This window comes from Pristis pectinata, chromosome 5 (genome assembly GCF_009764475.1).
Source record: "Pristis pectinata isolate sPriPec2 chromosome 5, sPriPec2.1.pri, whole genome shotgun sequence".
Taxonomy (NCBI): domain Eukaryota; kingdom Metazoa; phylum Chordata; class Chondrichthyes; order Rhinopristiformes; family Pristidae; genus Pristis; species Pristis pectinata.
Window position 1 is genome coordinate 43,827,922 of NC_067409.1, and position 25,528 is coordinate 43,853,449.

Genomic DNA, 25,528 nt, shown 5'->3' on the forward strand with positions numbered 1-25,528 from the left:
AGAAAGAATTGGATAGGAACAAAGCCTGGAAAGAAGGCTTAGAAAATATTGCAAAATTAAATTAATTCCACCAGTTGGTAAAATCAGCATGTTTAATTTTTAAACGTCTAACACAACCCACAATATTTTCTCTTATTTTTGTGTACACAGTTAAAACATGGATATAATTTGCAATCATTTTCAATTTGTAGAGCCTCAATTTTCAGAATTTTGTGGCTAAGATCAGTACTACTGGCAAGAAATCAATGGGGACAAAAACTCAGGATTGTTACTTATGTCTTGCTGTCTTTTGTTACTAATGGAAACAACACAAGCCCCTGTGTATTGTAAGTGGAAATTCTTGTAAGAACATTTCATCCAACAGAATGCCTGAAATATATGAGAAAGTGGGAACAAAAGATGAGTGACGTTTGAGAAATAATGAAATTGAACTTGTTATCCATTATTCTGCAAACCCGGTATTCAATTCCATTGAAATCAAATTAATGCTGGATATAGTGGCACAGAGCTGAATAATCCAGAGTTCTGGGCTAATCATTTGGAGAAAATAGTAAAAATCCTTTGGTAGGTCACTTTGCAATGTATAATTAATGACTTTCTCAGTCAGTGATTGTGGATGGTTGATTGAGGCACAGTAAAATCACAAAACCTTATGGTCCAGAAGTCAGACCTATGGAATTCTATTAACTCAGCAAATCTCTCTTTTTCAATCACATTTTAGTTATCTTTTCAGGGTGCATACAGAATCAGATTCCATCCTCCATTTCAGATATAGAATTCTAAATCTTAACAACCTTCTGTACAACAAGATGTCCCTTGAAATTCAGTCCAGAGGCAAGGCAATCATAAGTGGCAATGCTGCTGTTCTCCTCCTACCCCAGGGAAGACCAAGAAACCTAATGCAATCATATTTAGATGTTCTCCTTCAAACTCGCATTTGATAATGTTTTATTTACTCCAATGGAAGTGAGGGAATGTACATATATCTACAGATTGTTACAGAGTCTGTGTATAATCATTCCCATTTCACGTGTAATAATCTCATAATCAAAGCAACTGTTGGCTTTTGGACCATGTGTGCTGTTTTGAAGCAATTTTTGCTAGTTTTCTCCATTTGGATATCAGGTTTTATTGCCACAGTGTCATCCTGTCAAAACTGCACCTCTTCCAATCGAGTGTGCTGCACTGAGTGTTTACAATGTAGTCTCCTCTACACTTCAAACACAAAACACAGGTTGGGTAACCACTTTAAGGAGCACCTGTGTTCAGTCCACAGGGACGACACAGCTTCATGTTGCCTGCCACTTTAATTCTCCATCCCTCTCCCATTATAGCCCCTGCACTGTTATAATGAGATCTATTTAAAGCTCAAGGAAGGGCACTTCATCCTCCATCTGGGCATGTTGCAACCTTCTGGACTCCATAGCAAATCCTGCAACTTCAGAAAATCACTTTCTCTGTATCAGAATGGGCCATTTCTGCTGCAAGTTATTCATCTGTGATATAGGCTCAGTTTTTCTTCATCCATTAGCACAGCAAGACTTTCTGGGCATGCTGTAGAATGCTGCAGTTTGTAACATTTTTACTCCTTTGTTTCTATTCTCACTCTCTAACTGCCCTCATTCCATAGATTTTGTTCAAGTTTTCTTTCTATAATTGCCCCCACTACTCCATCAACCACAAGACCTCTACAATTTATTGCCATGGCAATCCTGGCTTCACCCTATCAGTGATATTTCCTTTGTCCTATCCATCCCTCCTAAATCTTATCTGCTGCTTCAAACTAACTTGTTTTTTTTCTCTTTCCCAGTTCCAATGAGGAGTCTTTGATCTGAAATGTGAATTCTGTTTCTCTTTGTACAGATGCCACCTGACCTGTTTTTTTTTAAAACTAAGGATGCTGTCACTAGCAACACTAAAGAATTTCCATGTATGTGCTGCTAGAAATATGAATAAGAATATTTAATGGTGTTTTGACCACTTAGTTAGACATGTAAGTGACTGTATGAATCCTTCAATGTGGAGACTACATCAACCCACTGGACATAAAGTTTCACTACATTCAATCTATAATGGCAAACTACAGGAAGAATTTATTCCTGCCCACAGGGATTTATATAAGGATTTATAAATGCCAGATTTTATTGCTAACTTACAACTTTATATTGAGCCCATCAGATTTATAGTTGGACTTCTAAAAGAAAACATAGAAACTGAATTTCACCCTTTTTTGGTGTGTCAATCATGTACCGTTTATAGTGATAATGTCCAATCAGATCTCCTGCAAACAATTGTGACATTGGTTAAGAAGGCATTAGGGTGGTTTACATCCAAAAACATGTTCTAAAATGGCACCTCGTGTTGGTGTATACCAATGACACAAGGGCGTTTGCTCATAAAGGCACACTTCACATGGCAGATAGACAGCAGTAACACATGTTATAGATGCCATGGAAGAAATACTTTATGGGGGGGGGGGAGAGAGAGAGAGAGGGAGAGAGGGATAGAGAGATAGATAGATAGAGAGAGAGAGAGAGAGAGAGAGAGAGAGAGAGATTCCTGTGTACCAGAGGATAGTGGTGGGGCAGTTGTAGTGCAGTGAGAGACCTGGCAGGACAACCATTAACAAAGACTGGTAGGGATGATTGGGATGGTGTTGACCAGGAGTGAGAATCTGTGAACTATGGAGGAATCCTGCAAGAAAATCATGACCTTACTGACATCTATCAGGCTTGGCTCCAGACCAACGTAAATACAGTATTTTCATTTTGACACTTAAACATATAAGCTTAAATTGGTAGATTGGTATATTATTGTCACATGTACCGAGGTACAGTGAAAAAAGTCTGTGTACCCCCCCCCCACAAAGCCTATCCTCCCGAACGTGAAACTCAATCTCACCCCACCGTTGACATTCTGCATCCTCCATGTGCCCCACAGTGATCAACTCTCCAAAAGTGCAATGAATAAAGAGATCACTCAAAGTCCTTCATGTGCAACATTTAGGGAGACCACCTGAAAAGGAAGCTCTCCCAAAGGAAGTGATGTTATTAAGAGTATATTCGATGCTGGAATAACATCAGGTCAGGTATGCTAACATGAATAGCACATTGACGCGCCCAGTCTAGTTCCCCAAAGGATGCCATTTCACCCAGACATGATCACTGGTGCGATCTAACCCAGGTTAAATTGTATTCATGTGCAATTTGCACCTAAAAAAAGTAAAGCTAATCGGTCCAATTCCTTGGGACTATTTCTTTTAAATAGGCTTGAACTTGTTGTACAAAAGTTGCCCATAATTCAGTACAAAGTGGCTCGAAGATGCAAGGTGACTTCCCTGGAGTCTCCATAAATCAAAAGTTAATCTGGTAGCTACTCCTGTAAGAAAAGTTTGTATGCAGATCAGTCTGCTGAAAGGTCAATGCATCAGTTTTGAGGGTCTAACAGATTGCTAAGATCCTTACCCTAAGAGAGAGTTCCACATTTTCGATTCCCCACATCAGCATTCCAGGATCATATGCACCAATATTTTGGAAGTAATGTCGATTGATCCCCAGCACACCTCCAGATATTGCTGGACTCCTGAAACAAGAGCAATTATAGAAAGTAATCACATGGAAATAAGCCAAGGATGTGATTTCTCTGGCTCTTCACTCTGCTCTGGACCATCTGGACAACAGGAACTTGTATGTCAGGCTGCTGTTCATTGACTATAGCTCGGCATTCAACACAATCATCTCATCCAAACTTATCATCAAGCTTCAAGACCTGGGCCTCTGTACCTCCCTCTGCAACTGGATACTCAACTTCCTCATCGGCAGACCTCAATTAGTGAGGATTGGTAACAACATCTCCTCCTCACTGACCATCAACACGGGTGCACCTCAAGGCTGCATGCTTAGCCCCCTGCTCTACTCTCTATACACACATGACTATGTGGCTCAGCACAGCTCAAATGTCATATACAAATTCCAGCGACACCACTGTTAGACCACCACTGATGAATCACAGGTAGTGATGAGTCAGCTTACCGGAGTGAGAAAGGACACCTGGTTGAGTGGTGCCACAGCAACAACCTCTCACTCAATGTTAGTAAAGCTAAAGAGCTGATTGTTGACTTCAGGAGGGGAAGGAGAGTGAACATGTGCCAGTCTATATTGGGGGAGCGGTGGTGGAGAGAGTCAGCAACTTTAAATTCCTGGTTGTTTACATATCGGATGACCTCTCCTGGGCCGTCGACGTAGATGCAATCACAAGGAAAGCACGCCAACATCTTTACTTTCTTAGGAGATTAAGGTGGTTCGGCTTGTCACCACTCTAACAAACTTCTGCAGATGTACTGTTGCAAGTGTCGTGACTGGTTGTATCATGGTCTGGTACGGCAATTCGAATGCACAGGAATGTAAGAAACTGCAGAGAATAGTGGACTCAGCCCAATACATCACCAGCACATCCCTCCCCACCATTGGTAGTATCTACAGGAGGCGCTGCCTCAAGAAGACAACATCCATCATCAAAGATCCCCACCATGCCATCTTCTCGCAGCTACCATCGGGCAGGAGGTACAGAAGCCTGAAGTCCCACACCAACAGGTTCAAGAACAGCTACTTCCCTTCAACCATTCAGTTCTTGAACCAACTGGCACAACCCTAATCACTGGAGCTTAGCAACACTATGACCACTTTGATCACTTTGCACTGAAATGAACTTTATTTTTTTTTCTAATTGTGTTATTTCTTGTAAAAATTGTGTTTAATTTATGTTTTTCTTGTGAATGCTGCTGATAAGATGCTATGTGGCTGTGATGCTGCTGCAGGTAAGTTTTGCACTGCACCATACATGTACTTGTGCATATGACAAACTCGACTTTGAGGAATTAGATAGTACTCTCTAGAATTTTTAGGGGAATATTATCGATTCACAACATCATTTTTGCCAATTTTAACCATCATTCATTCATTTTCAGCATTAAACCAGACTACAGCCAGGTAGGAAGAAACATAGTTCAAATGGAGGGCAAGGCAATGTGCTGCAGCTGCATGATGTGGGAGCTAGTGGACCCTGCTGGGGTGCACGGTGACCACATCTGCAGTAAGTGCTTGAGGCTGGAGGAACTTCAGCTCAGAATTGATGAGCTGGAGTCACAGCTTCAAACACTGCAAAGCATCAGGGAGGGAGAGAGATATGTAAATGCTGTGCATCGGGAGGCAGTCACCCCACTTAGAGCAGGTACTTCTAGGGTCCAGGAGGCAGACAGATGGGTGACTGTCAGGGGAGAGAAAGAGAAAGGGAGAAGGCAGACAGTGCAGAGGACCCCAGAGGCTGTTCCCCTCAGTAACAGGTATTCCGCTTTGGATGTTGTGGAGGGGGATGACCTACAGGGATCAAGCAACAGAAGCCAGGTTTCTGGCACTGGGACTGCTCAGAAGGGAAGGGAAGAGAAGAGGAGGGCAACAGTGATAGGGGACTCGATAGTCAGGGGAACAGACAGGAGGTTCTGTGGACGTGAGTGAGAATCCCAGATGGTATGTTGCCTCCCAGGTGCCAGGGTCCAGGATGTCTCTGATCAGGTCCACAGCATTCTTGAGTGGGAGGGAAAGCAGCTAGAAGTCGTGGTACATGTTGATACCAACGACATAGGTAGAAAGGGGGATGAGGTCCTGAAAAGTGAGTTTAGGGAGCTAGGCAGAAGGCTGAAGAACAGGACCTTAAGGGTAGCAATCTCAGGATTGCTGCCAGTGCCACGTGATAGTGAAGGTAAGAATAGGAGGAAATAGCAGATGAATGCATGGCTGAGGAGTTAGTGCAGGGGGCAAGGTTTTAGATTTTTGGATCACTGGGATCTCTTCTGGGGAAGGTAGGCCCTGTACAGAATGGATGGGTTACACCTGAACTCAAGGGGGACCAATATCTTTGCAGGTAGGTTTGCTAGCGTGGTTCAGGAGGGTTTAAACTAGTTTGCAAGGGGGATGGGAACTGGAGGGATAGGTCAGTGGAAGAAGTGCATGGAGTAAAGTCAGATCTAACATATAGAGAGGCTTTGAGGAAGGAGAAGCAGAGTATAGGGTATAAAAGTAGTAGGGTGGATGGGCTAAAGTGCATTTACTTAAATGCAAGAAGTATCAGGAATAAGGGTGATGAACTGAGAGCTTGGATAAATACATGGAACTATGATATTGTGGCTTCGCTGTCACCAGGGCAGGAATGGGTACTGAATATGCCCAGATTTTAGTGTTTTAAAAGGGATAGGGAGGGGGGGAGAAGAGGAGGAGGAGGGTGGCAGTGGGAAGTCCCCGGGGTGAGAGTGGTATGGGTGGGGAAGGAGAACTGAACCAGAGAGTTGCGGAGAGAGCGGTCTCTACGAAAGGCTGAAAGGGGTGGGAAGGGGAAGATATACTTAGTGGTGGGGTCCTGTTGGAGATGGCGGAAGTGGTGCCATCCAGGGACCCAAACAGTCCTTTCAGGTGAAGCAGAGATTTACCTCGACCTCCGCTAATATCATCTACTACATTTGGTGCTCCAAGTGTGGCCTCCTCTATACTGGCGAGACCAGATGCAGAGGAGGTGACCATCTCATAGAACACCTACGTTTCGTCCATATCCTAGATCTGCATCTCCCTGTTGCCAGTCACTTCAATCCCCTCTCCCACTCCATCACTGATATGTCAGTCCTCGGCCTCCTCCACTGCCAGGAGAAGTCCAAACGCAAACTGGAGGAACAACACCTCATTTTCTGTCTTGGGACCTTACAGCTTAATGGGATGAACATCGAATTCTCCCACTTTAAGTAAACCAACCTCCCCCCACCACCCCCCCCCCCCCGCCTCTTCTTTTCTTCCCTTTCTGAGTCTATCTCTCTTTTTTCTCCTCGTCATTTTTTCTCTCTCTCCTTTTCCTCTCCTCCCCTCCCCCCATGCTGCCTAGCTCAATACTTTGATTCATCCCCTACTCTCCCCTCCTCCTCCGCATCTGTCTATCAATATCTCTCACCTGCATCTACCTATCACCACCTTGTGCCCACCCTACATCCTCTCTTTTGTCCACCTATCACTACTCTGTTTCTCCCCCTCTATATATTGGGCTTCTCCTTTTCCTATCTTCAGTCCTGAAGAAGGGTCCTGACCTGGAACGTTGACGCAAACCACACCCACCCCCTCCTCCCATGCGGGTAGCCTCACCCATAGAAACAGATAACCTGGCAAGTCAGGCAGCATCTGGGGAGAGGGAAACAAAGTTAAAGGTTCAAGTCGGTCACCTCTCATTGGCCAATAGGATCAATATATTGTGATTTTTTCTGATGAAGACCTATCAACCTGAAATGTTATCTCACTTTGTCTCAACCCCGATGTTGCCTGAATATCGCTGGCACTTTATGTTTTTATTTCAGATTTCCAATTTTGGCAATTTTCTGCTGTTTGCTCACTTATTCTCCTTGCTATTTCAGCCTAAACAGAAGAGCTGCAGACCATTGAGTAGCTTTTTCATTATCATATATTTATAGGTTTGACTTCTATATATTTTCCTTGCTTTCAGATATCAAGAATTGCAAAATTCAATAGCTCTTGGATTCCAATACTGTTCCTTACCTTTCTCTCCCTTCTCTTTCCTCTGACTCCATCTCTTCCCCACTCTCTTCCCCCCCCCCCACCTTCAGTTCCACACTATGTTGTTTTTTCATCATCCCTTCTAATCTTCCCTCTCTGATTCCAAACAAGTATCTTCAGTAGTGGCCTCCCTTTCCTCTGTCTCCAGAATTCCCAATCCACCTGGACCCCTCTGTCTGACCTCATTCCTTCTCTTGATCTGCACATTGCTAACTGCTGTAAGGACTTTCGCTGCCTTGCTTTTTCCATTCCCTTCACTCACTGTAACCTACCCTCTTCTGAACTTGCAGCAATCCACTCAAAGAACCAACCCTGACATCACCATCAAACCTGCCAATAAGGGTGGTGCTGCTGTGATTTGACTGTCTCACTGAGGCCAGATGTCAGCTCTCAGTCACATCCTCAATACCTCCCTCTGAACATCAAGCCATTGTCTCCCACGCAGTTATGGATCTCATTTCCTTACGAGATCTTCCTTCCAACCTTGTAGTGCTCATCCTTGCACAGTCTGCTTCTACCTCCTGCTCAAGATCCACAAGCAGGAATCTCCAAGCCAACCTATTTTTTCAGCCTGCTCATGTGCCACTGAACTTATTTCTTCCTACCATGACTCCACCCTCCCTCCCCTCGTCCAGTTCCTTTCCACTTATATCTGTGATACCCCTGGTATCCTCAGCCACTTCAACAGTTTCCAATTTCCTGTTCATAATCCATTCATCTTCATCATGGATGTACATTCCCTCTATGCCTCCATCCCACATTAGGAGGATCTGAGAGCCCTCTGCTTGTTCTTTGAACAGAGACCTACCCAGTTCTCCACCAACACATTCATTGAAAAATTCTCCTTCAACTCCACTCACTTTCTCCAGTAAGGGAAGGAACTCACATGAGCCTAAGCTGAACTTGTCTTTTTGTTGGGATATGTAGGAAAGTCTGTGTTTCAATCCTACTTGGGTCACTTTCTCAACTTGTTTTCTATTACATTGATGACTGCGACAAGATATAAATAAATTACTCCAATAAGCAATGGATGTGACTTCATCTGTGATCACACTGCAGTGCTGTTGCTGGCTTCAAGGTGCTTCATAGAGTGGTGCACTTAGTTGGGATTCTGCTCCCACTTCTTGTCAATTATTCTTGCTGCCTGTGAAGTGTTAATGCTACTCTTGCAACTTAAAAGGTCCTTGGACCTTCCACGGCTGTTTGGGTCAGTGGCAAATGAAACAATGCCTTTCGGGATACTCCATATGCAGCATTATGTAAAGTACGAGGATATTTATTGCCCCCTAATTTTCAGTTTATGTCACGGTATATTTTTTGCATTTGACTCTTCTGATTTTTAGTTGTATTGGGAAAAGTACATCTTCCTATATAATTTTTTACCATATGTATTTTAAATATTATCAAAGTTAAATGGTCTCTCTTCTTATCACCTACTGTATAGGGCTGATGGGAGACTTCCTCCACTTCAGTTCATACTCTGGTATTGGTTCCCAATGAAAGTCCAGCTTCCAGTTGAAAACTCCTCGCTGTGGATCAATTGAGTGATAGTACTGGAACGTCTTCCAGTCAATAACATCTATTACAGGAGAAACAACACGAGTCCTGCAATGGAAGAAAAAAATGTCATGAAACCACCTCCATCTTCTCTTCATTGGGAATCATTTATTAAGAACTGATCATATTGTCCTTCCCTAACTTTACCAGCACTGTATTTCACTTCAGTACAAAGCATTAACAACTGAAAATTTTCTGAATATTTCCAGTAATTAGTAATTAATCAGTATTCAATTGGTGATCTAACTAAAAACCCATGTGAGAATGTCTTCTTTAGAGGTGCATAGCAAGATATCAACATATTACTCCAATAAACCCTAAACTGCAGTTTAAATATATGTATAGCTGAGTTTAGAAGAATGAAGTGAACTTATTCAAACATAGGGGGCTTCACAGGGTAGATGCTGGGATGTTTTCACCTGGGAGAGTCTTGAAATAAGGTGGCATAACTGTAAAATTAGGTGCTGGTCATTTATAACTGAAAGTCTCGCAGAGGGTGATGAATCTCTGGAATTCTCTGCCACAGCAGGTGGTTGAAGCTGAATCATTAGAAGTACTTAAAGTGGAGACGAATAAATATTTGATAGATCAAGGACAGAGAGGTAGGGAGAAATGGCACAGAGTATGAGTTGAGGCCAGTATAGATCAGCCATAATCATATTAAACGGAGGGACAGGTTTAAAAGGCTTGAAGGCCTACTCCTGCTCCTATTTTCTTGTGTCCTTCAGTGTTTGGAAGTATCTTAGGATCAGAAAAGCAATTGCTAAAAAAAATGGAAACATCTCCAATCAAACAGGGATAATGGGAACCTTTACTGCCCCACTACTAAATTAATCAAGCAACACAATGACACAATCCAGGGGAATTACTGGAAACAATCCCAAGAACGAGTTCAATTTCTATCCTTTGTTATCCATTTAACCTGTGCTATTCTGAAGAGTTGAAGGAAATGGAGTCAATTGACCTGCTTCAAGGTATCTAAAATAATAACAGAAAATGCTAGAAAAACTCAGCAGGTCAAGCAGCATCGGTGTAAAGAGTTAAGGTTTCAGGTCAAAGAGAAAAGAGAAAACAAATTAGTTTGGGAAGCAGAAAAGGTGGGGGTGAGGCAACGGGTGGAACAAAGAGCATGTCTGTAATAGAGTGAAATAATGTAACCACTAAATGAGCAGTTAAACTCCCTTGTCTGTGTAACGTGTTGCCAATGTATATTCCAGCAAGCCAGAATATACAAATGAAAGAAGAAAGGAAAAGAGGAATGGCAGGCAAAAATGGCCAGCCCCGAGACAAACAGAAAGAAAGAGCAAGTTATCTGAAGATGGAGAATTCAAAATTGAGCTCTATGGCTGCAACATGCCCAGCCAGAAGATGAGGTGTTATAGATATACAGCATGGAATCAACTCTTCCCTGCCAACCAAGGTGCCTATCTAAGCTAGTCCCATGTGATGTTCCTCGAGCTTACATTGGACCTCATTGTAACAGTGCAGGAGGCCACAGACAGAAAGTCAGAGTGGGAGTGGGGTGGGGAATTAAAGTGGCAGGCAACTGAAAGCTTGGGGTCACTCTTGTGGACTGATTGCAGATGCTCTGCAAAATGATCACCCAATCTGCTTTTGGTTTCTCCACTGTACGGGAGGCCACATTGTGAACACTGAATACAGTACACCAAATTGGAAGAAGTGCAAGTGAACCACTAGCTTACCTGAAAAGATGGTTTAGTTCCTTGGATGGTGGAAAGAGGTGAAGGGACGAGGTAATGCACCTCCTGCGGTTGCACAGGAAAGTGCCATATGATCAGGAGTGGTAAGCTGAGATAGAAGAGTGGATGAGGAAGTCATGAAAGGAGCAATCCCTTAGAAATGCTGCAAGGGGAGGGAAAGGGAGGGTATTGATGGTAGAATCTTGTTACAATCTGGTGTACTCCACAAGGACACCTGCATCCCTCTGAAATCCACTCATTTGCAGTCTCCATTTAGATAATAATCTGTCTTTTGACTCCTCCTAAAGCAGAATATGACCCCACACTTTCCTAAACTAAACTCCATTTACCAAGTTTTTGCCCACTAACCCACTCTATCTAAATTCCATTGCAGAGTCCAGATATCCTCATCATAACATGTCTTCCCACCTACTTCTGTGTCATTAGCAAAGCTGGATACTTTACACCCTGCTCCTCTCCTCCATCATTAACATAGTAAATAATTGAGGGCCAAGAACTGATTGCTGCGGTATGAAACTAGTTACATCCGTCCTGTGTGAAAAGGACCATTTATTTAAATTCTCTGTCTTCTATGTGATAACTAGTCCTTGATTCATGTAAACACATTTTCCCCAGTACCATGAGCTCTTGTGCCTTTTATGTGACAAATTACTAAATGCCCTCTGGAAATGCCAACACACTACATTTCCAGGTCCCCCTCTATCAACTAAGCTTGCGATACTGCTAAATAAGACAGAAGAGCGTGGAGCAGTAACTGCAGTGAATTTTTTTTTGTGGTACACACTCAGCAGCAGATCAGGATGCATACAGTGCTATTCTGCATATAGCAATATATACCAAATCGCACCACGAATATCAGCAGCTGCAAGGGAACATCATCTGCTGGTTCCCCTTTAAGACACATTCTCTCCTATTCTGGAAATATAAGAGTGGAGAGTTCACGGTAGTGTAGTGGTTAGCATAACACCATTACAGCACCAGCGACCCAAGTTCAATTCCCGCTGCTGTCTGTAAGGAGTTTGGACGTTCTCCCCGTGTCTGCATAGGTTTCCTCTGGGTGCTCCGGTTTCCTCCCACATTCCATTGACGTACAAGTTAGGAAGTTGTGGGCATGCTATGTTGGTGCCGGAAGTGTGGCGATACTTGCGGGCTGTCCCCAGAACACACTACACAAAGATGTATTTCACTGTGTGTTTCGATGTACGTGTGACTAATAAAGACATTTTATCTTATCTTACCACAAATACAAATGTCCATTATCTTATTCATGGTGGTACACTCATCAGTTTTAAACAACAGCTTAATTAAGGCTACAGTGAATAGAATAATACTGAGAAATCAAATATAACTGTAAAGGCCTTGATGCACCAAATATACCGAGACAGCATTGCCATAGACAAATATTTGCATCAGACAAAGGGAAATTAATTACACTGACTGCAAATTCCATTAACCATTTGGTTGAAAGCAAGATTCATTGAGAGAAGCAAGCATCAATGATGTATCACAAGAGTATTTGATTTTTCACCCAAGTATCTGATATGAAAATATAAATCAACATTAATAGTTTTTATATTTATTCCAGCTGAAGAAATCAGCATTTTTTTGCAACCTCAGTTCCTATAGATACTGCTGCCCAGCTGTGACATAAATAACTGAAGCAGTTGAATTAAGTTAATGTTTACAAAGAATGTTATTGTGGGACAATGTCTAGCCTCCCCACCGTAAAAGGGCACATTCAGACTTATGCCTGCACTGGAATCCAATCCACATTGTTTCTGTTTCTTAAGGTATCCATGACAACTTAGAAAGGATTTCACCAGCCAAGTAGAAAACATCTTCTGGAATAAACATGCTATTCGTAAAATGCCTGCAGCAATCATCAGAACATGGCTAATTTATGTTTGAAGGTCAATCCAATTTCATTATGAAATTCTCTTGCAACAAACGAAGAATCAAGCTATATTTTATTTATATAAGTGAGATCCAAGTTCCAAGTTCTTTTAGTCACATGAAGACCAACACTTCAACAGCAAGATTCACAGATTACTGTTGCAGAGGTTTCCCTGAGTAACACCATGCTGGAACTAACATTGCTTATTTCAGTGTAGTGATCCTTATTGGTGAGTTCCTGTGTTGCAAGTTCTCAAAATTATCACATCGTAGCTTAGCAGGTACAATTTCTTAAAGGCACATACCACATTGCAGGTAACACTCTTCTAATTGTGAAGGAGAGCAGATACTGAATGCTACAATGATCAGAGGGAGGTGGGAGAGGGTTCTCTGGGGTCAGAGATCCCTCGCAAGAACTATTGGTCCTGCCAACCTGAAACAGCTGCTGAAACTGTTAAGTGGCTGGTAAAAGATAAGGTTTTGAAACTATTTCAAAATTAATTAAATGTAAAAATTAAAAACATTTTAAAGCAATTAAATACATTTAAATTCCCAAAAAAAATGTAAAATAAATGAAGCTTACCTCCTTCTCACAGCCATTCCTCTCCATTGAAATGAGTGAAGGCATCAGGTTTAATCTGATAAATGTTCTGTGGGTAGATTTCCTGGTGTAATTACAGGGACAATCAACTGTGCAGAAGTCCAGGATTTGCCCATGTGTACATGACTGCACAGGGATCCCAAATTTTCTCACAGTAACATAGAAGCATGTGGAACTACCAGCTTTTTTGCACAAACTTCAGGCCAATCTAAACTTGGGTAGTAATCGAAGGATACATATTAACCAGGATTGTGAGAATAGCTCTGCTGCACTTTGAAAAACTACAGCAGATTATCTTTTACTTTACCCTAGGCAGCAGACATGGCCTCAGTTTAGCATCCCAAACGTATCCCACAACATGGCATTAAGTCAGTACTGCACTGGAGTGTCAGCCTATATTTTGTAATCAAATCAATGGCGTGTGACTTTGATCCTCTCCTAACTCAAAGGTGAGTGCGCTATCAATAAAGTCTCAAATCCAGAGTACATTCTGCACCTTTGATATTTTCAGTGCTTCATTCAGGTGATTTTGAACCTGGAGGAGAACTGAGTGAGTATGGTATGTGGTAATCAGGAGAAGGGTTTGCTTGCCCATGTTTGACCTGAAGCTGCAAGATTTCATTTGATTTAAAGTCAATGATGTGGCCTCCCTGGGCTATCCCCTTCCACCTGTACCATCATCTCTGGTGGGTCTCCTGTTGGAGGAGTCTGGTGTATTGGCTGTAAGGTATGATTATTTGAATACAACTGTATTAAGCTGTTACTTGATTAGCCTGTGGACAACTCTCCCAATTTAGATAATGCCTCCAGATGTTGCTGCAGAGGTTTCCATGAGGATATGAAAGTAGTGTCTGAATACCTGCAGCATGGTGAGAGAAACTGAATTAACATTTCAGGTTGATGACTCTTTTTCTCTCTCCAAAGCTGCTTCCTGACCATCTGGAGTATTTTCAACAACTTCTGGTTTATTTCAGATTTCCAGCATTTGCAGTAGTTTGCTTTTGGATTAATGGAATGAAAGTTAGGCTGGCAATTTAACTGGAATGCCGGATACCACCCAAGAAGATTATATCAGCGAAATGCCCTCATTCACTCTGCCTGATCCTATGTGCTGAAGGAAAAAATGGAATGTGGGGTTTTGGTGATCTCCATAACGCAGTGGTGAGCAGAGATTGACAACTTCAGCAGCCTCAGATAATTCTGAGGCAGGAAGCTGAGTGACCATGACCCTGCCTTCGTGGGCAAAGCATTCCAGCCACACGCAAGGTTCTATTTGAGCTGATAGGAGGTCCTAGACCTCAACAAGGAAAAATTTGTGCAGGTTGAGTGTTAGTCCTTTAAAAAGCAGGGTTTCATGCAAAATGGGGATAGTAAAGGTGGATCTGCAAGAGAACAAGAGCAGATGTTTTTCAGAAAAAATGAGTTTTGCATGCTATGCCATGTTGATGTTGTCTGAGGGAGTTTTATAACAGAAAGCAAAGTGCCAGGGTGAACAGAAGTCCCACTGAAATGTGAGTTAAATTTCCCAGTGGGCGCTGAAACTCTCAGAAGTGAGCACAAAATTGCCTGATTATTAACAGTGCAGTATCAATTTTTTTGGAGTTGTGTTAAATTTCTAGCCCATGGTGGTGTTCCTCAGGAATATACTGAGCATCAGTGGAGCAGTATAGGAGGTCAAAGACAAGAGGTCGGAGTGGGAATGAGGCAGAGAATTTAAGTAAGTGTGATATGAATTTCAGCAAGGCATTTGATAAGGTACCCCATGCAAGGCTCATTGAGAAAGTAAGGAGGCATAGGATCCAAGGAGACATTGCAATGTGGATCCTGAACTGGCTGGCCCACAGAAGGCAAAGAGTGGTTGTTGAAGGGTCGTATTCTGCATGGAGGTCAGTGACCAGTGGTGTACCTCAGGGATCTGTTCTGGGACCCTTACTCTTTGTGATTTTTATAAACAACCTGGATGAGGAAGTGGAGGGATGGGTTAGTAAATTTGTGGATGACACAAAGGTTGGAGGTGTTGTGGATAGTATAGAGGGCTGTCACAGGTTACAGCAGGACATAGATAGGATGCAAAGCTGGGCTGAGAAGTGGCAGATGCAGTTCAACCCAGATAAATGTGAAGTGGTTCATTTTGGTAGGTCAAATATGATGGCAGAGTATAGTATTAATGGTAGGACTCTTGGCAGTTTGGAGGATCAGAGGGATCTTGGGGTCCGAGTCCATAGGACGCTCAAAGCAGCTGCACAGGTTGACTCTGTAGTTAAGAAGGCATATGGTGTATTGTCCTTCATCAATCGTGGAATTGAATTCAGGAGCCGAGAGGTATTGTTGCAGCTTTATAGGACCCTGGTCAGACCCCACTTGGAGTACTGTGCTCAGTTCTGGTCACCTTGCTACAGGAAGGATGTGGAAGCCATAGAGGAGATTTATAAAGATGCTGCCTGGAATGCAGAGCATGCCCGATGAAAGCAGGTTGAGGGAACTCTGCCTTTTCTCCTTGGAGTGATGGAGGATGACGGGGGACCTGATAGAGGTATATAAGATGATGAGAGGCATTGATTGGATAGATAGTCAGAAGCTTTTCCCCAGGGCTGAAATGGTTGCCACAAGAGGACATAGGTTTAAGGTGCTGGGGAGTAGGTACAGAGGAGATGTTAGGGGTAAGGTTTTTACTCAGAGAGTGGTGAGTGCGTGGAATGGGCTGCCAGCAACGGTGGTGGAAGCAGATACGACAGGGTCTTTTAAGAGACTTTTGGATAGATACATGGAGCTGAGAAAAATAGAGGGCTATGCATAAGCCTAGTAATTTCTAAGGTAGGGACATGTTCAGCACAGCTTTGTGGGCTGAAGGGCCTGAATTGTGCTGTAGGTTTTCTATGTTGTCTATGTTCTGTGAAACTTGGTGTCATGTTGTAAACTGAATGAAAGTGTTCCACAAGGTGGTTACTGAATCTGTATTTGTTCTCCCCATCATAGAGGAGTTGACATCATGAGCAGAAAAATTATATTTAAAATATTTAAATTTATGACATTTAAAGTAAGCCAAGAAAAATTAAATACACCAACCAAACTCAGAAACAGTAAGACTCCCACTCCAGATGGATGACATCCACACACTTTACAATAACACTGGAAAATGATAGGAGAGCCAATGTTATAAATAACATGGTACAGCAGCACCCAGAGGACTGAATCATTAATTCAGAGATACTGTATGAGATTGAGTCCCACCACAGTAAGCTGATAATTTTGAAAGCAAGTGATGGTATAATTCTGGAATTGAAGAGTCGGTGTCAGTAATGGGGCTCATGAAACAACCAGATTGATATAAAAACCCAACCAGTTCATTATTATCTCCATGGAAGGAAATCCGTCATCTTTACTCGGTCTGAGCTGTATGTGATTCCAGACCTTTTGTAGATAATGTGTTGATTTTTAACTGAGTCCTCAATTCAGGCAATTAATGGTGGGCAATAAATGCAGACCTTCAGGGATGTTGACAGCTCATGACAAATAAAAATAATCACGTTGAAGTTTACAGTGCCAGAGGAGTGGCTGGATACCAACATCATAACTATTCTTGAGAAGTGAAGAACAACATACACCAGTTAGCTTGACAATGGTAGCAGAAAAATTAGGGAGATGGATGGAATGAGAAATAAAACTGGAAAAATGTACTGAAAATATGCAGAAGGTCGTTTACATCTATGGAAGAAGAAATAGAGTTAACATTCCAGGTTGATGACTATGTTTTCCTCTCCAAAGATGCTGCTTGACCTGCTGAGAATTTTCACATTTTCTGGTTTAATTCAGATCTTCAATATCTGTACTATTTTGCTTTTTAATAGTTGGAATGAGAATAGGTTGAGTTGCCAATTTTAGAAGATTGATGCTACCCAAAAAAGTTACATCAGTGAGCTGAGACTTGGTACATATTCTCAGAGTGATTAATTGAAAAGACAGTGAATGTCTAAAAATCAAGCCATCTCAATTGGAAGAATGATGCTTGTGAAAGAAAATAAAGTGACAAAAGATGCTTCGTGATGGAACAACAAAGCTTGAGCATGTCAAATTCAACTAAATGAAGCAAAGAAAACGCAAAGAAATTCAACATCAATCCTTTGGTCAGTTCCATGATATCATAGAATGAGGAAACATTCCTTGTGAAAAGGCATTCCAACAATGGACAAACCATCGTCATTACCCCTTCAATTACCTCACAGAATCAAAGAAACCTACAGCACAGAAATGGGTCCTTTCGGCCACCTTGTCTATGCCTCTCTATAATCCCATTTGCCTATATCAGGCCCATATCCCTCTGTAGAACATAGAGCATGAATAGTACAGCACAGTACAGGCCCTTTGGCCCACGATGTTGTGCCAATCTATATGAACACCTCCTCCACAATCAATCCAACCCTTCCCTCCTGCACAGTCCATAACCCTCCATCTTTCTTACTTCCATGTCTGTGTAAAAAACCTACCTCTGACATCTCCCCTGAACATTCCTCGTCTGACCTTAAACAGACGTCCTCTGGTATTTGCTATTACGGCCCTGGGGAAAAGGTGCTGGCTGTCCACTCTATCTATGCCCCTCATAATCTTATACAGCTCCATCAAGTCGCCTCTCATTTTGCATCACTCCAAAGAGAAAAGCCCTAGCTCGCTCAACCTTTCCTCACAAGACATGTTCTCTAATCCAGGCAGCATCCTGGTAAATCTCCTCTGTACCCTCTCTAAAGCTTCCACATCCTTCCTATAATGAGGTGACCAGAACTGAACACAAGACTCTAAGTGTGGTCTAACCAGAGTCTTATAGAGCTGCAACATTACCTCGCGGCTCTTGAAATCAATCCCCTGACTAATGAAGGCCAGCACACCAACCACCATATCAACTTGCGCGGCAACTTCGAGGGATCTATGGACTTGGACCCCAAGATCCCTCTGTTCCTGCACACTGCTCAGAATCCTGCCATTAACCTTGTACTCTGCCTTCATGTTCGTTCTTCCACAGTGTATCACTTCACACTTTTCTGGATTGAACTCCATCTGCATCCTGTCTATATCCTGTTGTAACCTACGACAACTTTCTACACTATCCACAACCCCTCCAACCTCCGTGTCATTCACAAACTTACTATCCCATCCCACCACTTCCTCATTCAAGTCATTTATAAAAATCACAAAGAGTGGGGGTCTGAGAGCAGATCCCTGCGAAACACCACTAGTCACTGACCTCCATGCAGAATATTCTCCATCTACTACCACCCTCTGCCTTCTGTGGGCAAGCTAATTCTGAATCCATGCAGCCAAGTCTCCATGGATCCCATGCCTCATGACTTTCTGGATGAGCCTACATGAGGAACCTTGTCAAACGCTTTACTGAAGTCCATATACACCACATCTATTGCTCGACCTTCACCTATTTGTTTTGTTATTTCCTCGAAAAACTCAATTAGGCTTGTGAGGCACGACCTGCTCCTCACAAAGCCATGCTGACTATCCCTAATAAGACAATGCTTCTCCAAATGCTCGTAAATCCTGTCCCTAAGAACCCTCTCCAATAGCTTGCCCACCACTGACGTAAGGTTCACTGGTCTATAATTCCCAGGATTATCCCAATTACCTTTCTTGAACAAGGGAACAACATCAGCCATCCTCCAATCCTCTGGTACCACTCCTGTGGCCAGGGAGGATGCAAATATCATCATCAACGCCCCAGCAATCTCTTCCCTTGCCTCTTGTAGTAACCTGGGGTATATCCTGTCCGGTCCCGGGGACTTATCTATCCTAATGTTTTTCAGAAGCTCCAACACTACCTCTTCCTTAACCTTAACATGCTCCAGCACATTAGCCTGTTCTACGCTGACCTCACATTCATCAAAGTCTCTCTCCCTAGTGAACACTGAAGCAAAGTGTTCACTAAAGACCTCCCCTACCTCCTCCGCCTCCAGGCACGTTTCCCCCTTTATCTCTGAGCAGTCCCACCCTCACTCTAGTCATCCTCCTGTTCCTCACATACGTATTGAACATCTTGGGGTTTTCCTTAGTTTTACTCGCTAAGGCCTTCTCATGTTCCCTTCTAGCTCTCCTAAGTTCCTTCTTAAGCTCCTTCCTGGCTGCCTTATAATTTTCAAGAGCCCTGCCTGATTTTTGCTTCCTAAAGCTCAAGTACGCTTCCTTCTTCCTCTTGACCATGGCTCCTTTACCCTACCCTACCCTCTATGCCTTTCTTATCCAAATACCTGTCCAAATGCCTTTTAAACATTGTAACTGTATCTGACTCCACCACCTCCTCTGGCAGCACGTTCCAGATAACCACCACCCCGTGTGAAAAACTCAGGTCTCCTTTAAATTTCTCCCCTCACCTTAAACCTCTGCCTTCTAGTTCTAGACTCCTTTTCCCAGGGAAAAAGATTCTGATTATCTATCGCATCTATGCCCCTCATAATTTTATAAACCTCTATTAGGTCAACCCTCAGCCTCCGACATTCCAGTGAGAATAAACCCAGCCGATCCAATCCCACCTTATAACTACAGACCTCTATTCCAGGCAACATCCTCTATTGCTACCAAGGTTTCTCTGTACATCAATGCTCCAAAGGCCTCTGCTATTTACTGCACATGTCCTACCAGAATTTGACTTCCCAAAATGCATTACCTCACACTTGTCTGGATTAAATTCCATCTGCCACTGCTCCACCCAAATTTCCAGCTGATATATGTCCCCCTGTGTCCTTAGACAACTTCTTCACAAGATATGATTCCACCAATTTTTGTGTCACCTGCAAACTTACTAATCAGACCACCGATAATCTCATCCAACTCACAACATTCCTCAGGCCACACACTACAATAAAAAAAACCTTTTAAAGTGGTAGGTTTGTCAACTTTCCATTTTATAAACATTATTGAAGCTTTGGAAACTAAAGCAATGATTGTCTAACAAATTAATTCTCCCTCAGTTACTTCACATCTAATCTAATGGTGTGATCTGGGATGCACAGGGAATAAAATGTGATCACTTTGGCAGAATAGTGGGGTTCGTATTAAACACTCTCACTTTATAAGCATACAAGTACATGACATGCTTAATGATTATGTGAAGGTGAGGTTAGTTTGTGCTACTCTAACCTTTATTGTTTGCTGTGGTTTTTCTCATCTCTGTCTTTGCCTGTTCTGTTTCCTTTTCTACTTCCTCTGTGAATTTTCAGTAATCACACTGATTCTCCCTTGCATTAACAACCTGGCATCTGTCTTATGTTCTTTTATTCTGCTCTTTGTTTTTTTTTATCATTTTGGCCATTCAGAGAGCTTTGGTACTAACTTCTCTACTCTCCTCTCTTGGAAACGTACTTGGACAGTAGCTGAAACATGTCCATCTTAAATGTCGCCATGGTTCAATTACATTTTTGCCCAGCAAGCTTTGACTCTAATTTAACTCAGCTAAACCTGTTCTCATCCCATTGAAACTGACCCTTGATCATTTGATTATTTTTCCTTGGAATGAACCACAGAATATCTTTTCCATGGGTATTCAAAACTACATGATATTGTGATTGTCGTTTCCTTTACGTTCCACTGATACTTACTCCACTTAGCATAGCTCATTTTCCAGAACCAGGTTCAGCAAAGCCACCCTTTCCTTTGGGTCAGAAACATACTGATGTTCTCCTGAAAGCGCTTCAGATACTTCTCCTTAGCTTACATGAATGCATTATAATGTTTTTCAGACCTTTTCAGTTTGGTCCAATCTAATAGATTCTATTCCTTGTTCCGGTATTATTCATCTTTCCCCATCCTTTTTGCATCTTTGTTTTTCCCTCTTCAACCTTACCTTTCCTGTGCCTCCTACCAAATTAGCTTAAACTTCATAGCACTAATAAACCATCCAACGAACACATTAGTCCTTGCTCTGTTGTGGTGAAATCCAACTGGTCTGCATTGGTCCCACCACTTCCAAAATTGGTCCCAGTACCCCAAGAATCTAAAGCCCACCCTTTTGCACCATCTCTTCAGTCACACACTTAACTGCGCTGCCCCATCTCTACACTCATTGATGCATAACATAGCGAGTTATACAGAGATTACCACCTTTGAGGTTCTGATTCTTCTTGATTTCTAAAGAACTACATCTTTATTTATACTTTCGCCATTAGTACCAATATGGACCACAATTTCTGGTTGTTTATCCTCCCCCTACAGAATGTACTGCTGCTGCTCATTGATATCCTTAACCCTGGCAATTACCTGGTCCAAATGTGGAGGGTGAATGTCAGTGGCCTGAAATATCCTGGACCCCAGTGGCAATGGTTTGGGCAGTGGCAGGCCTCCTCTGAAGTCCTGCCCCCAAAATACCTCTGAAGGTTTTGACACATGACAAAATTTCACCCCCCAAAAATTGTGAGGGCAACATAATAGCTTAAAATGTCTCTTCATTCAGACAAAAACAATAGAACCTTAAGTGTGTGATTCAATAAATTTAGAGAAATTTAATGTTTATAAAAACATAAAACAGTTAACCAAAAACACCCAAGACACTTTTATTTAAAATAGTAAACCAAAACGATTAAAAAAGAAGTACCTTCCCTTTGTCTCCTACCCACTTAGCAACAGTCTTTATTGAAATCAATCAGGTCTTGCATTGTGTGCCAAGTCTCTTCTGGCACAGAATCTCAGAGGCAATTCCCCAGTATGAATGCTGGAGAGTCTCAATAATGCTGGGCTCTATGTCTTCTGCTTTTGGTGTTGCATATGAAGAAGACCTGATCTTACCTAATCTTTTTTACATGACTAAATGCCAGCGATAACTTGTAAGATCTAATCCATTTGCTCTACTGAAGAGGTCACTCCTTCATTTAAATCTGCATTAGGGTAAGAAGGAGCACTTGTGTGAGAACTGTGGGTATGTGAGTGCTTTTACATCAATTTTCACATATCACTCACATAATCACAGTCAAGAGCAGTACAATAGCTGTGGGTAAGAGAAATACAAATGCTGTTAGTGGTACCTTGGGCAACATTAATGTCATAGGGAGTGCCTAGGAGGAAATAATTTTCTAAACTTGTATCTTGTGGTCAAACCCAGTGGGAAGCAACCTGAAGAATTAAGCACTTACACCAGAAAAGGATTCCTGAACTAGTTACTATCATTGACAAACTCCAAAACAAGTTTAGGTGCTTCTTTTCTTGACTGAAGTCTAATAATTATTTTATTTCTTGATTCTGCTTAATGGCAAATACAAAAATAACACTTTGTACTGGGCCTAGATACATAAAGCTGTGATGAAAATTGGTAAGTAAACAAACCTATACTCCACCTCCTCCCCTCGCCCCACACCCCTCCTAACCTACCCCTTGTGACTAAACACGTCTAAATAATTCCAGTTGAATTTGTTCTGGCTATGTCAATCTCAGTAAAGTAACATACATAAGCAGAGAAACATGCTTGGACTTTTGTTTTGCTGTCTGGACTGAATAAAAGTCTACTCTCCTTGTATGAGTCCCGTATGAAATGAGTTTGGATCAAGTCAACCCAATTTTTCAGGCATAAAACTGACACAAGAATTGACATGCTTACTCACAAAAGTAGAAGTATAGCTGGTGAGAGGAAATGGAAAAATAATACTGGCACAGTAGGAATGTAATTCTAAGCCTTTTTTTATTAACTTAAGTGTGTATGATTTTACATTCAGCACAAATATGTGGCTTTAAAAGGCAGTGTTTTGAAAGCATGCTGAGAGAAAGTTCATATGGATCGACATCAGGTGCTTAATTACATTCATCTGCAATTTCATCCCTGACAGTACTCGTGGGGAAATGTTAACCCGTTTGTTTTAAAATGGTTAAACTATTTATTTATTCCAAATAGTTAACTTTTTTACAAAATTAAGTCAGAAAAATGCTTCAGGTGAACTTTAAAACAATAATTCTACAAATCTACAGTCAACACCATGCCTCATTAGGAAGGCATATCTCTAACGTATACTGTCCATAATATTCCAATAGCTTTTCATCAATAACTCAGATTCAAAATTATCCCTTACATTCATTGCCAATGAGTAAGTTCAGCGCCAAAGTTTACTTGTTGCAACACAGACAAGCAAAACAGGCTTTTCCCCACAAAGTTTGCCTGAAATTCAGTACCAAAAATTAAAGCTTTTATACTGATCCTTACGTAACTATCACAGAGAAGGTGGACTTAGAGCTAAATGCTCTTTTTGAATTAACCATATTGCCAGACAATAAATCAATTATTCCATATGCAGACAGTTACAAGGAAAAAATACCTAATAGTGGAATTATCATGCCCTTTTAATGGTTTTCAACTTGGAATGACTTTCAATCTCAAATAGTACCTGGTCAGACCAAAGATAAAATATTTTAGCTAACTTTAATAACAAGTAATACTTAAATGACAGTTCATCTTTATTTTAAATCCAAACCTCTGTGATGAACTACTTCATTTTACTGTCTGATATCACCAAAGACTTAGATATGTTCATTTATTTGCTTCAGATGAGTGGGCTAATTCAATGAATGTTTATTAAGGAAACTTAATTATATAGAAAATTAAGAGATGATATGATTGAATTGTTAGAAATCATAAATGGTAGTAGACAGACAGAAACTATGGGCCTTTTGTACTGTTCCAATGAGCCTGTGGTCTCCTGCACTGTTTTAATGAGGCTCAAGGCAAGCTTTTGAGAAACTCATCTTATGCCTGGGCATGTTTCTGCATTTAAGGCTCAATTTGAATTCAAAATTGTTCTGTAACTCACTTTGTCTGTTTGTATTAGAACTGGCCAATTCTGCTATAAGGTCTGTAATATCAGTTTCTTCTCTTCCATGAGACACTGACTAATCTTCTGAGCACTTCCAACATTGTGGTTTCAGTTCCCTGCAATAGCTCTGCATTTCGTAGTTTTTACCCATCACTTTGCTTCTTTTCTCTCTGATGATAATTGTTAGATGGGTAGTAATTGTCAGAAACAGTAAGATTTTTCTTTGGAAAAGCTTAAAGAAACGATCCATTTGTACCTAAAGAACAGGAAAAGGGGTTAGGGGAACAGTTCAGTAACTGCACCGTGAAGGGTAAACAGGTCGCAAGTTACAGAATCATAAAAAGTTTATAAATACAGAGGCCATTTGACCCTTGTGCCCATGCGAGACAAAGCAGAGTTATTTAGCCTAATCCCACCTTCTAGCACTGAATCTGTAACTTGGCAGTATACAGCTTCCATGAGTTCCAGACCCTGATTATCATCTCAATGAAAAACAAAGCTCACTTCCTCTCAAATTCTTCCATCATTACTTTAAATCCATTCTCTCTGCTAAGATAGATAGGTGCTGCTCTCTCTTGACCTACCAATTAGCTCAGTTAAGCTTTCCCTCTGTTCCATCAAAAACAACCCTAGCTTAGTCAATGTTTCCCCATAATTAAAATCTTCATAGAATGGCAACATCCTATTAAATCTCTTCTATACCCTTCCCAGTGCAAACACATCTTTCATGCAAGATGCAGTAACCAGCACTGTACACAATTGTGGGTGTGTGTGTCATCTGATGGAAGCTTAAAACTGGAATATACAGCCACAAGTAGAACGGTCATTTTTCCTACTATTAGACTGGATGTCATCAGCAGGATTTAAGTATATGGAAATCCAGAAATCGGGCATCAGCAGGATTCAGTGAATCTCACTTGGTAACTGCCAGAATAGTCCTCTGTCCTTCATGGCTTTCTGATTAGATTTTAAAGCTGTAACTTTCAGTGCTAGAGTACACTTGTTCTCTTTTACACCAACACTTTCCCTTGGTAAAACTGCCTACATTAGGGCTCTAAGATCTATTTCAGATACTGATCCTGGAGTTTCATTCTGGAGCTTTTACCAGAGTAGCAAGTGCCACATTTCTGACATCACCTATCATAACAGACGCTTCAGTTCCCATTTCATGTGTGATGTCAATAGAATTCTAGGGCTATTTCCCTTTCTCATTCCCATACTTAGTGCCTTTAACTAATTCATCTTTTCCAAATGCCCAGCAGTCAGACTTCAAGATGGTTTCAAAGATTTCCCCAACAACAGATGTTAACACAAAAGATTGCAGGTTTCCAGATCCCACTTTGAATAACTAAGTTACATTAGCTGCTT

At 41.6% G+C, this 25,528-nt stretch overlaps 1 protein-coding gene across 2 annotated transcripts in view; it reads right to left on the bottom strand.

Moving 5' to 3' along the window:
* Nucleotides 1-25,528, bottom strand: part of LOC127570459 (polypeptide N-acetylgalactosaminyltransferase 15-like) — a 59,809-nt gene that overhangs the window by 23,327 nt on the left and 10,954 nt on the right. For both annotated transcript variants that reach the window (XM_052016070.1, XM_052016071.1), the window contains exons 4-5: nt 9,042-9,209; nt 3,465-3,582 (exon numbers count right to left, since the gene is read on the bottom strand). In XM_052016070.1, coding sequence (XP_051872030.1) covers nt 3,465-3,582; nt 9,042-9,209 — 286 coding nt within the window. The remainder of the gene's footprint in view (nt 1-3,464; nt 3,583-9,041; nt 9,210-25,528) is intronic.